The 14,179-nt window shown below is 37.8% G+C and overlaps 2 protein-coding genes across 3 annotated transcripts in view; one reads left to right on the forward strand and one right to left on the reverse strand.

Moving 5' to 3' along the window:
• The window catches only part of Necab1 (N-terminal EF-hand calcium binding protein 1), a 150,113-nt gene extending 136,352 nt beyond the window's left edge, over window positions 1-13,761 (forward strand). Inside the window, exons 11-13 of the mRNA XM_076924129.1 lie at window positions 5,738-5,815; window positions 8,122-8,213; window positions 10,031-13,761. Of these exons, the coding sequence (XP_076780244.1) occupies window positions 5,738-5,815; window positions 8,122-8,213; window positions 10,031-10,059 (199 nt within the window). The 3' untranslated portion in view covers window positions 10,060-13,761. The remainder of the gene's footprint in view (window positions 1-5,737; window positions 5,816-8,121; window positions 8,214-10,030) is intronic.
• C25H8orf88 (chromosome 25 C8orf88 homolog) overlaps window positions 12,974-14,179 on the reverse strand; it is a 29,048-nt gene continuing 27,842 nt past the window's right edge. For both annotated transcript variants that reach the window (XM_076924130.1, XM_076924131.1), the window contains exon 6: window positions 12,974-13,385. Coding sequence is in view for 1 of the 2 variants with exons in the window: in XM_076924131.1 (XP_076780246.1) it covers window positions 13,362-13,385 (24 nt within the window). In the remaining variant the exon portion in view is untranslated. The remainder of the gene's footprint in view (window positions 13,386-14,179) is intronic.

Genomic DNA, 14,179 nt, shown 5'->3' on the forward strand with positions numbered 1-14,179 from the left:
CATAAAGTTCATTCCCTCTCTCCCCTTTCTCCCCAGCCTTCTCCTCCTTTCCTCTTGGCTCCTTTTCTGAAGTTCATAAAACAGTGATTTCCTGGTATTTTATTCACTTTTCCCTTGAATTTTTCTTTTTTCTTTTTTTTTTCAATAGTTACATTAGATTTAACAAATAAGTCCTTCCCAGGTAGCTGGGTGAGTTCGTTTTTTCTTTCTTTTTTCTTTTTTTATATTAGTAACTTTTTTAAAAATGATAATTAAAGGCTTTATAAGTTTGGTAATGCTCAATAACAAGATGCCCTTACAATCAGAAGTGTAACCCAATACCCAACCTAGATATACCAGCTATCTTTGACTGTCGGAGACACTCGACATCCACCTTCATATCCCCCCCCCCCATCTGTCTCCTTCTCCTCCTCTTCCTCTCCTTACTCTTCCCACCTTAGCTCCTCCTACATATCACCCTTCCTGTTAAAATAAAACTTTTCTCTCAAAATACAATTAGAGCATAACTATGCCAATTTGTATCAGTGAGGTACAAGATAGTCCTAATACCCAGTCCATCATTTTGTTGACTAACCAGAACCTCTGTCATCTCTCCTAACTAAAAGAATTAGTTCTGAACCTGACTTTTTTCTTGGCTTTAGAATGAATGTCAGCTGAAAACCATCCTCTCAAATCTTTTCTCTCAAAGTAAATAGCCAAGATTGGCTATGAGACTATAAGTCTTCAACCACGTCAGAAATCCAGAATGACTGAGTTAAATGAAATTATGGGAAGCACAAAGTATAGCTTCTAAACTTAGCCAATTTATAGAGACCGCTGAACACCTGGACAGTCCCTATAATACAAAACGTTGGAGCATCTGATCTTCAGCCTTCTGGCCCAGGATCATCTGACAGACCTAGTGATGGAGAATTACTAAGGGCTGATTACTCTGTCTTGGCAGATATAATCAGTCAACTATTCCACAAGTGTGTCCTTTTCTGGACAGTAATTTGTCTGTAGATGAAAAGAGGCAATTCTTGCCTAGTGGCTATCTTACCACATCTGGAGTAACTTCAAAGATGCTCAATTTCTTCTTAGAATCCAAGACAGGAAACTGTCAGGAGCAGACAGGTCTCTAATCAAAATGAACATTAATACAAAAATGTTTGTAATGTCAATTCTGTGGACTTCTGACATTTTGAAAACCAACTATCCATGTAAGGCAATCTGAACTGTTGTCTGTTAACTCCTCTCAGCTATTTCTAAAGAAAACACAGAAAACACCCTAACAATAAACTCAGAGTCATGAATTTGCTATAGGCCCTTAACTCACAGGCTAATCATCCCAAACCAGTTAAAAAAGTTAAGGAAGAACTAGGTCTAAGCCTTGTATTCCTAAATGTGTTATATAGGCACAATGCCTATGAGAGTAGCAATATTAACCTCACTTTTATATCAATAAGAAATTCGTACCAATGAAAACCTTAAATTTGAAATTAAAGTAAATTTTGTACCATTTAAGAAATTATAACTTCATCTTAATAACAATTATACATATTTCTACTAACAGGTTATGGCTATGCAATAAATCCTAGTTAATCCTCCCTGTTCCAATAAAACCACTACTTTCCCCTAGAAAGACAGCCCAATATTAACCACCTCAATCCCCAAGCCCAGGGAATAGGGGCGCCAACTCTTCATTAACTTCTTCAAGGAGATTACAGGCATTGAGATATTAGAAGAGGGGCAGGGGGAAGAGTAAGTTGATAAGCCTCTGAGGATGTGTCCTCACTGCATCCAGCTGGAATTCCAGGACATCAGAGGTTCAAGGAGGTCTGTTCAGCTTGCCTGATGAGTATACACCAAGGCTGTATATTCTGCAATATACAATTCTCAAAACAAATTTTAGAATCAAGATAATTTTTGTTTGAATTCTGGAATCTAATCTTCTGGCGGCCTGCCTCTGTCATGTCTAATCCATATAATTCTGAGAGTTTCTATGTGGGTGTGCTCTCACCATTCACTCATTCCCACCTCCCTGCTCTTGCAATTCCCCAACACTAGGGAATCCAAACTTTCAGGCATCAAGGCCCTCCACTTCCACTGATGCCTGGCAAGGCCACCCTCAGCTACCTATACTGGTGGAGCCATGAGTCCCTCCCTTTATATTCTCGGGCTGGAGATTTTAGAATGGCTACTCCGGCTTGTTTCTTAGGACCATTTGTTTGAAAAATTGTACTCCAGCCTTTTACTCTAAGGTAGAGTCTGTCTTTGTCACTGAGGTGGGTTTCCTATAGGCAGCAAAATGCTGGGTCCTGTTTATGTATCCAGTCTATTAGCCTATGTCTTTTAATTGGGGAATTGAGTCCATTGATGTTAAGAGATATTAAGGAACAGTGATTGTTGCTTCCTGTTATTTTTGTTATTAGAGGTGGAATTATCTTTGTGTGGCTGTCTTCTTTTGTATTTGTTGGAAGAGGGTTACTTTCTTGCTCTTTCTAGGGTATAATTTCCCTCCTTGTATTGCAGCTTTCCTGCTGTTATCCTTTGTAGTGCTGGGTTTGTGGAAAGATATTGTGTAAATTTGGTTTTGTTGTGGAATATCTTGGTTTCTCCATCTATGGTAATTGAGAGTTTTGCTGAGTATAGTAGCCTGGGCTGGCATTTGTGTTCTCTTAGGGTCTGTATGACATCTGTCCAGCATCTTCTCGCTTTTATAGTATCTGGTGAGAAATCTGGTGTAATTTTGCTAGGTCTGCCTTTATATGTTACTTGGACTTTTTCCCTTCTTGTATTTAATATCCTTTCTTTGTTGTGTGCATTTGGTGTTTTGATTATTATGTGACGAGAGGTATTTCTTTTCTGGTCTAGTCTATTTGGCATTCTGTAGGCTTCTTGTATGTTTATGGACATCTCATTCTTTAGATTAGGGAAGTTTTTCTCTATAATTTTGTTGAAGATATTTATTGGCCCTTTAAGTTGGGAATCTTCACTCTCATCTACACCTATTATTGTTAGGTTTGGTCTTCTCATTGTGTCCTGGATTTCCTGGATATTTTATGTTAAGAATTTTTTGCATTTTGCGTTTTCTTTGACAGTTGTGTCAATATTTTTTATGGTTATCTTCTGCACCTGAGATTCTTTCTTCTATCTCTTGTATTCTGTTGGTGATGTTGCATCTGTTACTCTTGATCTTTTTCCTAGGTTTTCTATCTCCAGGGTAGTCTCCCTTTGTGATTTCTTTATTGTTTTACTTCCATTTTTATGTCCTGGATGGTTTTGTTCAATCCCTTCACCTGTTTGGTTGTGTTCTCTTGTATTCTTTAAGGGATTTTGTGTTTCCTCTTTAAGGGCTTCTGCCTGTTTACCTGTGTTCTCCTCAAAATCTTTGAATGTTATGTCCTTCTTAAAGTTCTCTATCATCATCATTAGAAGTGATTTTAAATCTGAATTTTGCTTTCCTGGTGATAAGGGGAATTCAGGACTTTCTAGTATGGGAGAACTAGGTTCTAATGATGCCAAGTACCCTGGGTTGCTGATGCTTATATTCTTGCACTTGCCTTTTGCCATCTGGATCTCCTTAGTGCTACCTGGCCTATCTCTGACTGGAGCCTGTCCTTCCTATTATCTTGGTTGCGTCAGAACTGTGTGGGGTGGGTGTTACTACTGGGGTTAGAGCTGGGACCCAAGATCTGCTCAGTGCTCAGGTGTAGACTGGAAGGAACCAGTGCTTCAGGCCAGGAGTAAATTTCTAAGTCCTAGTGGGTCCAAGTTACTCCCTGTTTGGGGCAGGTGTAGCTGTCTCCTTGCCTAAGATATTGCCCAGGTTAGAGCTCCTGGGAGGCCCGCTTCCTCTGGGTTTTGTGAGATTGGGTGCAGAGCTGCTGCCCGTGATCCGTTCTGTCCAGAATTTTTTTTCATCAGAGTTTTATTTATTAGATCTTTCATTTACACTTCAGATGCCATCCCCTTTCCCCATCCCCCCCCCTTGGAAAACCCCTATCCCATGCCCCCTTTTCCTTTTTGCATTTATACATTTTTTTAAATGTTAATCATAGGCTTTATAAGTTTGGTATTGTTCAATCAGAGGTGTAACCCACTGACCAACCTAGATATAACAACTATCTTTGACTGGTGGAGATACATGAACATCTGCCTCCCTGTCTCCCCCCTCTTTCTCTCTTTCATCACCTAGCTTCTCCTCTCCTTCTTCTTCTCCTCTTCTTACTCCTTTTCTTCCTCTCAGTACTCCTCCTACACATCACCCTTCCTGTTAAAATGAAACTTTTCTCTCAAAATACAATTAGAGCATAATTATGCCAATTTGTACCAGTGAGGTACAAGATAGTCCTAATACCCAGTCCATCCTTTTGTTGACTAACCAGCTCCTCTGTCATCTATCCTAACAAAAACATTTAGTTCTGAACCTGGCTTTTTAGGATGAATGTCAACTGCCGACCATCCTCTCAAATCTTTTCTCTCAAGGTAAATAGCTAGAAGTTTTCAACCCCGTCAGAAATCCAGAATGACTGAGTTAACTATAATTGTGGGAAGCACAAAGCATAGCTTCTAAAACTTAGCCAATTTATAGAGACCTCTGAACACCTGGACACTTGCTCTACTTCAAAATGTTGGAGGTTTTGTGAGATTGGGTGCAGAGCTGCTGCCCGTGATCCGTTCTGTCCAGAATTTAAAAAAAAAAAAGAAAAAAGAAAAGAAAAGAAAAGAAAAGAAAAGAAAAGAAAAGAAAAGAAAGATTAAAATTCCTTTTGGGAAGTTACTGCCACCTGGTGGTCATAAATAGGTGAATCCTAAGTCTGCATTGAATGTTTCATCAGTAAAGCCTTAGATATACTATAAACATTAGAGTAAAAAGATGTCATTAAGAATTCAGTTTCACATGCATCTCAGGTCTGTCTCTTCTTACACAAGCTCATGAGCTTCTTGAGCAGGTCCCTCTGTCCCTTTGTTCTGATGCTGATGTAGATCTTCCTCATCTAAGCTCTTTCATTACTTGTTCGACTTTTTTCTAGGCTTTACGTCACTGCCCTCTACTATGCTCTTCACTGCCATGAGTAGAATATTTTTAAAACAAAGAACTTTTAGTCAATGTTGGCATAATAGATGCTTAGTAACATCTTTGAATGGGGGCTGGAGAGATGCTCAGTGGTTAAGACCACGGGATGCTCTTCTAGAGGACCCAGGTTGGATTTGAAATATCCACAGGTTAGTTTTAGGGGAATATGATATCCTATCCTGACCTCCATGGGCACCAGGCATGAAAATAGTGCACGAACATACACAAAGCACAAAACACACAACTAAGAACTTTGAATAGGTGTCCAAAGATATTAAACTAAAATTGTATGACAAAATAGTTGCCCTGAACTATTCAGTTCTTGATAAAGCCATTTGATATTCTTCCTGGCTTAGGCTACTTTGTTTCTTATACATATAGGTAACATTGTGTATATCACATATACAGATTAGAAAAATTGGTGGTGTGGTGTGCAGCATGAGTGCTCATGCGTATGAGTGTCAGCATATGTATGGGCATACATGTACACACTGGAGGTCTGAGGCTGTTGGGAGTCTTCCTTGGTTGGTCTCCACATTATTCATTGAGGCAAACTTAGGCAGCTTGCAATGAAGACCTTACAACTTGGTATTTATGCTTTGCTCCCCAAGTCATCTCCCATACCCCTCCATTTGCATCTCTGATTTCCAGGTCCCAACCATGCCTTTTCTATTTCAGTATCTCTATACAGAAGCTTTCAAATGAATCTCGCTACATGATTTATGAGTTCTGGGAGAATAGCAATGTGTGGAACCGGTAAGTTCCAAGGGAAAATACCTGTTTTACTGAGTGTGGGTGTGGTGATGTACACAATGAAATGTTTAGACTGTTGGAAATGCTTTATTTGGTGCTAGAGACTGAACCATTGAACATGCTGAGTAAGCACTCCATCACTGCTCCATCCCAGCTTCCTTTTAAGTCTATGTCTGAAACCAGGTCCATACTCTGTGACCCAGTCAGATCTTGAATTTGAAATGCTTTTACTTCAGCCCAGAGTGGCCTGAATTCCAGACATGTACCACCGGGTCTGATATATTTACGTCATCTTAAAACTTGCCTTCCTTGTTACACTGAATCCTACAGTCCTCAGGATTTATTTCATAGCTTTGAATGTTTATCCTGCCTTGAGTATTTGCATTTTACTAATGCTCTTGGTGAAACAGAATTAGACAAGTGTGGTGGTTTAAATAAATGCCCCCCCACAGGCTCATGGGTTTGAATGCTTGGCTCATAGAAGTGGCACTATCAGGAGGTGTGGTGGTGTTGGAGGAAGTGTGTCACTGTGGAGGCAAGCTTTGAGGTCTTATATGCTCAAGCTACACCCAGTGTGGCACAGTCTCCTGCTGCCTGTGGATCAAGATGTAGAACTCTCTCAGCTCCTTCTACAGTACCATGTCTGTCTGAATGCCACCATGCTTCCCAACCATGTCAATAAGGTACTAAACCAGCCAGCCCCATTTAAATGTTTTCCCGTATAAGAGTTGCCATGGTCATGGTGTCTCTTCACAGCAATAGAAGCCCTAAGACAAGGGTCATGGGAGTCTTAAGAAGAACTGATAGGGCATGACACTTCAGGAACTATAAACTCTGTGAATATCATTTTATTTCTTTTAAATTTAAGCTATACACAGTGGCCTATATAATGTCCTTAAAACATTACAAATAAAGGAATAAAGGCATTGGAAAAGCTTACAAAACAACTTTGAGAGGAAAAATGTAAAACAAAAATGATAAAGTGTGGGAAATCATACTATCTTTTAAAAAAATTTAAAAAAAAAAAAAAAAAAAAGGCGGCAGAAAGCACACGGGCACCTAGAGCATGCTCCAGGCAGTTACCAGGAGCTAGCAGAGTTCAAATTGGGGGCTGAGGATAGTTTGCAGTGTTTTGTCCTCAGTGATTGTTTCATGATCTCCTACACTTCATCAATGGTGTTTTCTTTCCTGTTTCTTATTGACAAATTGGGAAGGGGAAGAAATAGTTTACTGTCTTTTGTCCTTAATGACTATCTGTTTCTAGCTACAATAAACCTAGTACTGGTGGCTAGTTGGTCATCACAGTTTTAGCAGAATTTTAGTGTAACTCAACTCATATACTTAAAAAAAAGTTATTCCAGTGCTTTACTATGCTATCATCTGTAAATTACTAACAAATATGCAATTTTAAAATATGACATGAACTTTTTGTTCTATCACATAAACAGTTCCTGATGATTTTAGGTAGTGCAGAAAATATGGCTCTCTAACAATCAGTGTTTGGGAGTGGTGAATATGGTAATAAAGGTAAGGGAAGGCTGGGAAATGCAACTGATGCGTATTTCACCTTACACTCTTGTTTTTGTGGAGTCAAGGGGCAGTCCTGGGACGCAGCAGAGCACCTGTCCAGTGATAAGTGACACATAGTGTGCAGTATGAAGACACAGTGCCAACCATAGCACTTCAGGCAGAGACCCTGCAGCCACTCCAAGCATTCTGGCCCTTTTAAAAAGTTTAAATCCCGGCTCATTCTCCAGTCATGGAAACTTTACAGTCTGTCCTGTTCTTTAACTATGACCACACCAAGTTGCTGTCATTTCCCACTTCTCCTGGGATCTGGCCTGCCTCCCATGTAGCATGACTTATATGCTTGTCCTAAATGCCTTTTCCTCTAAATTTCTTGTGACAATTACTACTCTTTAGGCTCTACTAAAGTTGAATAGGCATCAAGAGCATCTGGGAATGTAGTTCAAAGCACGCTGAATCTTGACCTCCTGGTTGAATTTGATCTCTGTAGTACTCTGCTTAGGAAGGGTTTGGGTTTGGGGGGTTGGGGAGGGTTGGGGTTTTTTTTTTTGTTTTTTTTGGGGGGGGGTTGTTTGTTTGTTTGTTTTTGTTTTTCGAGACAGGGTTTCTCTGTGTAGCCCTGGCTGTACCTGGAACTCACTCTGTAGACCAGGCTAGCCTCGAACTCAGAAATCCACCTGCCTCTGCCTCCCAAGTGCTGGGATTAAAGGCGTGCGCCACCACCGCCCAGCAGGAAGGTTTTAAATAAAAGCCCACAACTTTAACCTACAATCATTTTGCAGCCACCTCCAGACGAATTACAGCAAGACGTTCCAAAGAAGCAACGTGGATTACCTGGAAACTCCGGAGCTCACATCTACTATGCTCGTCCCTGGTAACTGTCCTGGAGCATGCTCCACCCTGCTACATGCTCTTCCACAACCACTGCCCTGTTGCCAGATGATCTCCCACACTTACAGCAATGGCTTTCCCTTTTCTGTTCCTTTATTTAACATTTGGGGAGGAGAAAAATATTTTACTGTCTATTGTCCTTAATGACTTTTTGTTTCTAAGTACATTTAACCTAGTGCTGACAGTTAGTTGGTCACAATTTTTGCAAAATTTAAGTCAATCCATATACATGAAAAATTATTCAAATGCTTTCTTACAATCCAGTATGCTGAATGCAATTTGAAATAAGTGATGATAGGATGGAGACTGGAATTATGTTAGAAACGTTCATTACAATAGTTATGAAAGTGAGAGATAGAAGAACAAGAGGAAACATGTCTTTAGAAAATCTTGGAAAAGCTTAAGATTACTGAGAAAGTTCACTTGCTATTTACCCACTGACGCAGTTACTAACTATGCATATATTTACTAAGTAATAATGTGAGCCTGACTGTGGGGTTCCTGGATCACCTAACCTAGTTATTGACACTGTTGAGATCCTGTTCTGACTAAACATTTTGCTAGGAGCTAACTGACTACAGAATAAAAACAGTCTCTAAGGATAAATAAAGGCTGTCTATCCAATTTAAAATATATGTACATATATCTATATGTATATATGTGTGTGTAAATATATACATATTTACAAAAAGCACACATTTACATAAAAATAAAACATGGTTCAAGGCACAAAATAGTTATCACTAGAGGCAGCACATGTTTTATAGACTTAAAGAAGTTACCTCAACTTGAAGATGTAGAGTATCTTAGATATATGAATAGCAATTTATAGTTCATGGAGGTTTTTTTAAATGGATAACAACATGTTCCAATCAGCAATGATTGACAGCTAAGACAAAAACAGCCATCGTGGAGAAGGAACTTACCAAGCAGGACAATGACCCAGGCCAGGGAAGAAAAGAACCCACACCAAGAGCCTGCTGGGATTCCAGCTGCAGAGCCCCAGTAAGATGAATTCTGAATGTGGACATGTGCAGATAAGAACTGAGAATCTGAGAATTTCTAAAATCTGAAAATGCCAGCTATGATGTTTAGAAAAACAAAAGTAAGCTATATTTCAAGTAATCAAAATACCATTCAGACATAAGTATAGAAACCAACCAAAGGATATCCCTTTGAAACTTCACACTCAAAAGTCAAATGATGCATGCTGAAAGAGCAGGCCTATCAACTATCAGACACCAGGAGTGTAAAGTACTCAGCTAAGGAACCAGGACATTCTTGCCATAAGGGAATAAGGTACCAAAGAAAGTAAGGTCTGTGTGTAAAGCAGTTAACAACTTTAGAAACAAAGTTTACTCCTCATCACCAGCTTTTTACCAAGGCATGCCAGTAGTGATACTTCTTTGCCATTGGTTATGTTTGGGTGTTTATATTCGTTGGGGAACACAGTCTTAGTGTTTAAATCTAAACATATTAAAAATGTGTATACTACATCCATTTGCTTGGACTGGAACCCACGTAGAAGTACGTTATGTTGGTTCTTAACAACTGCTAGGATTAGGTAGTCTGCAACATCACCAGAGTGTTTATGATCTTTTACAAAGATGAATTATCATATATATATTCACATTTAATTTTTAAAAGTCTTAGAAAACAAAATACAAAACCCACAGTATAATCACACAGGAATAAGTCAGTATCCCAAAGCACCTAAAATTAAAAACGAGAAAAACAATTCTACAGCTTAAACTTTTTCAGCCCTAAAAGCACATATTCTCATTATTTTTCTCCTTTCAGCTTCATGGTGGACCCTGAACGACAATTAGCCGCCCACACAACGTCGTCAGTGCGCCAATTGCACGTGTTCTCATCTAAAATGTGAACTGTGAGCTTCTCTGTGGCTGTCAATCAGCTGCACACTTTTGTTCAAAGTGTTGTTAGCAGACTCTCTAATGTGCATTCTGTAACTAATTTCAGTTGTTAGTCTTGATATTTGATGGGAATTGACTTGCTACATTGTAATCAATCATTACAAAAAAATCCAAATATATGAAAATGGCATATAAAATAATAAAACGTGATACTCGTGGTAAAAATGCTAAGTGAGAACTTCTAGAACATCGTGTCATGGGGCAGGGTTTGTAGACCGGCATATGCCCTACAGCACTGGTCCTCAACCTTCCGACTGCTGCGACCCTTTAACACTTTCCTCAGATTGTGATGACCCCAGCCATAAAATTATTTCATTGCTACTTCATAACTGTAATTTTGCTATTGTTATGAATCATAATGTAAATATCTGATATGCAGATATCTGATATGCTACCCCCAAAGAGGTTGAAACCCACTGCTCTAAAGTATTACATCTGTGGTTTGTGACTTTTCAGTAACACATTTTTTCTGTGAGAGGAACATTCTTCTTCCATAAAGTCCATGTGGTCCTCCAACTATTCGCTTTAAAATTCCTTTAATATTAACATAAATGCATAAAACAACCTAAGCTATAGCCTGTAGAAGCTCAGTCTATTTGTCATGTTGTAAACTGATATTTTACAAGTGAACAATCTATAGTAACTTAGGGCATTTAATATGTAAAAACATTTATTTGTAAGTATTATAATTCTCATATATAAGCTAAACATTACTGAACAAAAAGAAAAGTTTTACTTTGGGGAAATTAAAGTTTAGGTCAGAAGGCTTTCGTGTATGATCCATATAAATAAATAACTATTCTTATAAGAATGAACACTTGAATTTAAATGAAGATTTTTAAATTCAGTACTTTAAAACTAAAACTTCAACTCAACTGAATAAAATAATTTAAAACAAGCACAAAGTTTACAACTGAATACACCTATTTTGTAAACTTTCCTAAGGCAACTAATATAAACTATGCATCTTATTTACTCTTCCCTATAAGCTCTGGTTATAGACTCTGCTACAAAAATACACATAGAACTGTTACCATGTTATGGTCTCATATAAATGCCTATGAAACCCTGGGTCTTAAGGGAAAATACATATAAAATATTATGGTATTTTTAACAGTTGGAAAACCTAGGGAAATAAAAAACAAATGAAAATTTCATTCCATAACTATGAAATTCCATCTTAAAATACTTTATGGAATAGTCTTGAACATTCAGTCCTCATAAATCCATGTGAAATTTCATAGTTGTTAGACACTAGCAACTTTTACACACACACGTACACACACACACACACACACACACATACACACACGCACTGTATTCAAACCTTAAGGTGGCAAGCACTATGAAGCAATGCCTGCCTCGGCTTTTTTGTTACAGGTTTGCAGAACAAGACATTTCTGGAGTTATCCCATGACTGCTGAGACTTCCTGCCCATTATGTGGAAGTTAAGTGGGCAGCAGAGCCACACTGTGGTTTCAGTGATCACACACAGTGACCACTGAAACCAAGGGGAATGTAAATATACATGCCTCTGGAAAACCCTGTGACAAATGCTTTCAAAATACAGACCACAACCAATTGCAACGCTATTTTAACCACTCACTTCATAACTAACCCAAAATTTCTATCAAGTGTTTTGTAGAATAGGTAGTTTTTCAAAGTAGCTGTTCGTCTACCTAGAAGAACAGTAGTCTAACTGAATAAGGACTCTGCCCAGCAACAAAGTTTGAAGAAAGGCCCTCTGGTTACAAATTTGAAGGAGGTTTGTAAATATATTAAGCTAGAATCAAAAGGACTTAAGGAAAAAAGCAAATAACTAACTTGTTAAACTCTGCTAATTTTAATCTCAGCTATTATACATATATGTTTTAAGTGTGTGTGCATGTCGGTGTGTGTGTACACGTGTGTGGATATGTACGAAAATACATACACATACTGAATCCTCTGACAAAAAGGAAAACAATAGGGGGCAACAGAACACACACATGCACGCACACACATAAACACACAACAATAGTGATATTTATTCAATATCTCATTTTCAAACAAGCAATAAGTTTATGTTTCATGAAAGTTTTTTCCTACTAAAAACAATCCTTTCTCAGTGGATTCAAGTAACAAGAACCTACTGAAAGGCTAAGCTGGGACATCTACTGTGGATTAAATGTTAGAATCTGGACAACAAGCATCCCAAAGCAGCAAACCAGAGGCACATTCAGGAAGAGATAAAATTTCTGATGAACAGTGGCATTGAATGACTTTCCTGTGATCACAAGACACAAATGAATAGAAATAGTGAACTTATATTTACTTACCTTTCTGTCTGCAGTATTTCTGATACATTCCCTGCAATTTACTGCATTAAATGCCTAGGAATTAAAAGCTTAAACCTCCAAATTCTTTATGATGAGGAATGACAGAATTGAAACTTGATATGCCTCAATTATTTGCAGCCTGAATTTTCCTCATTTGGAGACAGTTTCATTTCCCCACTGCTTGACTCTCAGTCATACAGTCTGATGAACTTTAAGCATCAGCTACTTTTCAACTTCTGTTTCATTAAGTACCTTTTCAAACTGTTCACCTCTGCTAGTAAGATTAAGTTAGTAAGACCAGATTAGGAACCCAGTGAATTGATCCTGTTTCTGAAAGTCTCCTCTACCCCTGCATTGACTACTATGCTTTGAACACCAGAATCATTCTGGGCTCTGCAACTTCACAATGACCTGATCAAGTGTTGATATACAATCATTGGGGAAAAGACCACGTGACTGACGTAAGGGCAACAAAAATTCTGTACCATATATACATCGTAGCAAATACTTTATATTTGAGAATCTTTACAGCTTACATTTCCATTCCATTATTACAAGTGGTGAAAAACAAGAATTGCAAGTAGCATGCAAATTATAATACAGTCTTCCCACTTCGCCAACAACATCCCCACTTTTGAGTGTTACTTCCCAATTTTTGCAGGAACTGCCTGCAAAGCTGAAACTGATTAGAAAAATTCTTTATATTTTAAAATATCTTTTTCTCCTTTTATGAGAAGCCAAATAGCCAACCATCAAAAGTAAAAATAAATTGAATCGTCACAGTCCATTAGTTATTGTTACTAGGTCCACTTCATTTGCAGGTGTCCAAAATATAAAATGAATAATTCTTTATCTTCAAATTCATCTGTTCTTAAAATGCTACTTAAAACTTTGGTTGTTTTCCTGTAATATAGAAGAAAGACAATTTATCAATTAGACTAACTGAATACAGTTTTCACAAATTAGCTTATTCAGCCAAATACTATGAATTTACTTCTATCAAAATGCATGTTACTATAGAAAGTATTAAAGTGACAAATTATTAAATATATTTGTATTTCAGTAAGCCTGTGTAATCCATTCTTTAAAAAGTAAATTGTATTCCAAGTCTAGTGTTCTGTTTCTTGTGGTGCCTAGTTTTATAAATGTTGTTAATGTATAAAGCAAAAGTAAGCAATTCTGATGTATGTTTACTCAAAAAAAGTTTGTCACACTTTTATTAGCAAAATAAAGTGTCAATGAATTATTTAAGCCTGAAATAAAAAGTGATCGTGTTTTATGTATGATTGAAATTTCTATTTATTCTTACAGACCAAGAAATTATGTTCCCTTAGATCTTCAAACAAGTGAGAAAATTCAAGTATCTAATACCCTTTTCTTTGCCAAATATCCATTTTTAAAGTATTATTAAACAATTATACTTCCTAATTTAATTTTTAAAAAAAAAAATGGCTAATAAGCTAGTGAGATGGCTCAGTGGGTAAAGGTGCCTGCCACTAACCCTGACGACCTGAGTGCGATCCCCAGGAGCTATATGACTGAAAGAACAGTGAGCCCTGCAATACTATGTTCTGACCTCTATACATACAGATTGTCACACATGCACCTACACACACACACACACACACACACACAGACAAAATGAAAATGTTTAACTGGCTCGAGGAGCCTAAAAAGTTTCAATTATGCAACATTAA

Source organism: Arvicanthis niloticus, chromosome 25, assembly GCF_011762505.2.
Source record: "Arvicanthis niloticus isolate mArvNil1 chromosome 25, mArvNil1.pat.X, whole genome shotgun sequence".
Taxonomy (NCBI): Eukaryota; Metazoa; Chordata; class Mammalia; order Rodentia; family Muridae; genus Arvicanthis; species Arvicanthis niloticus.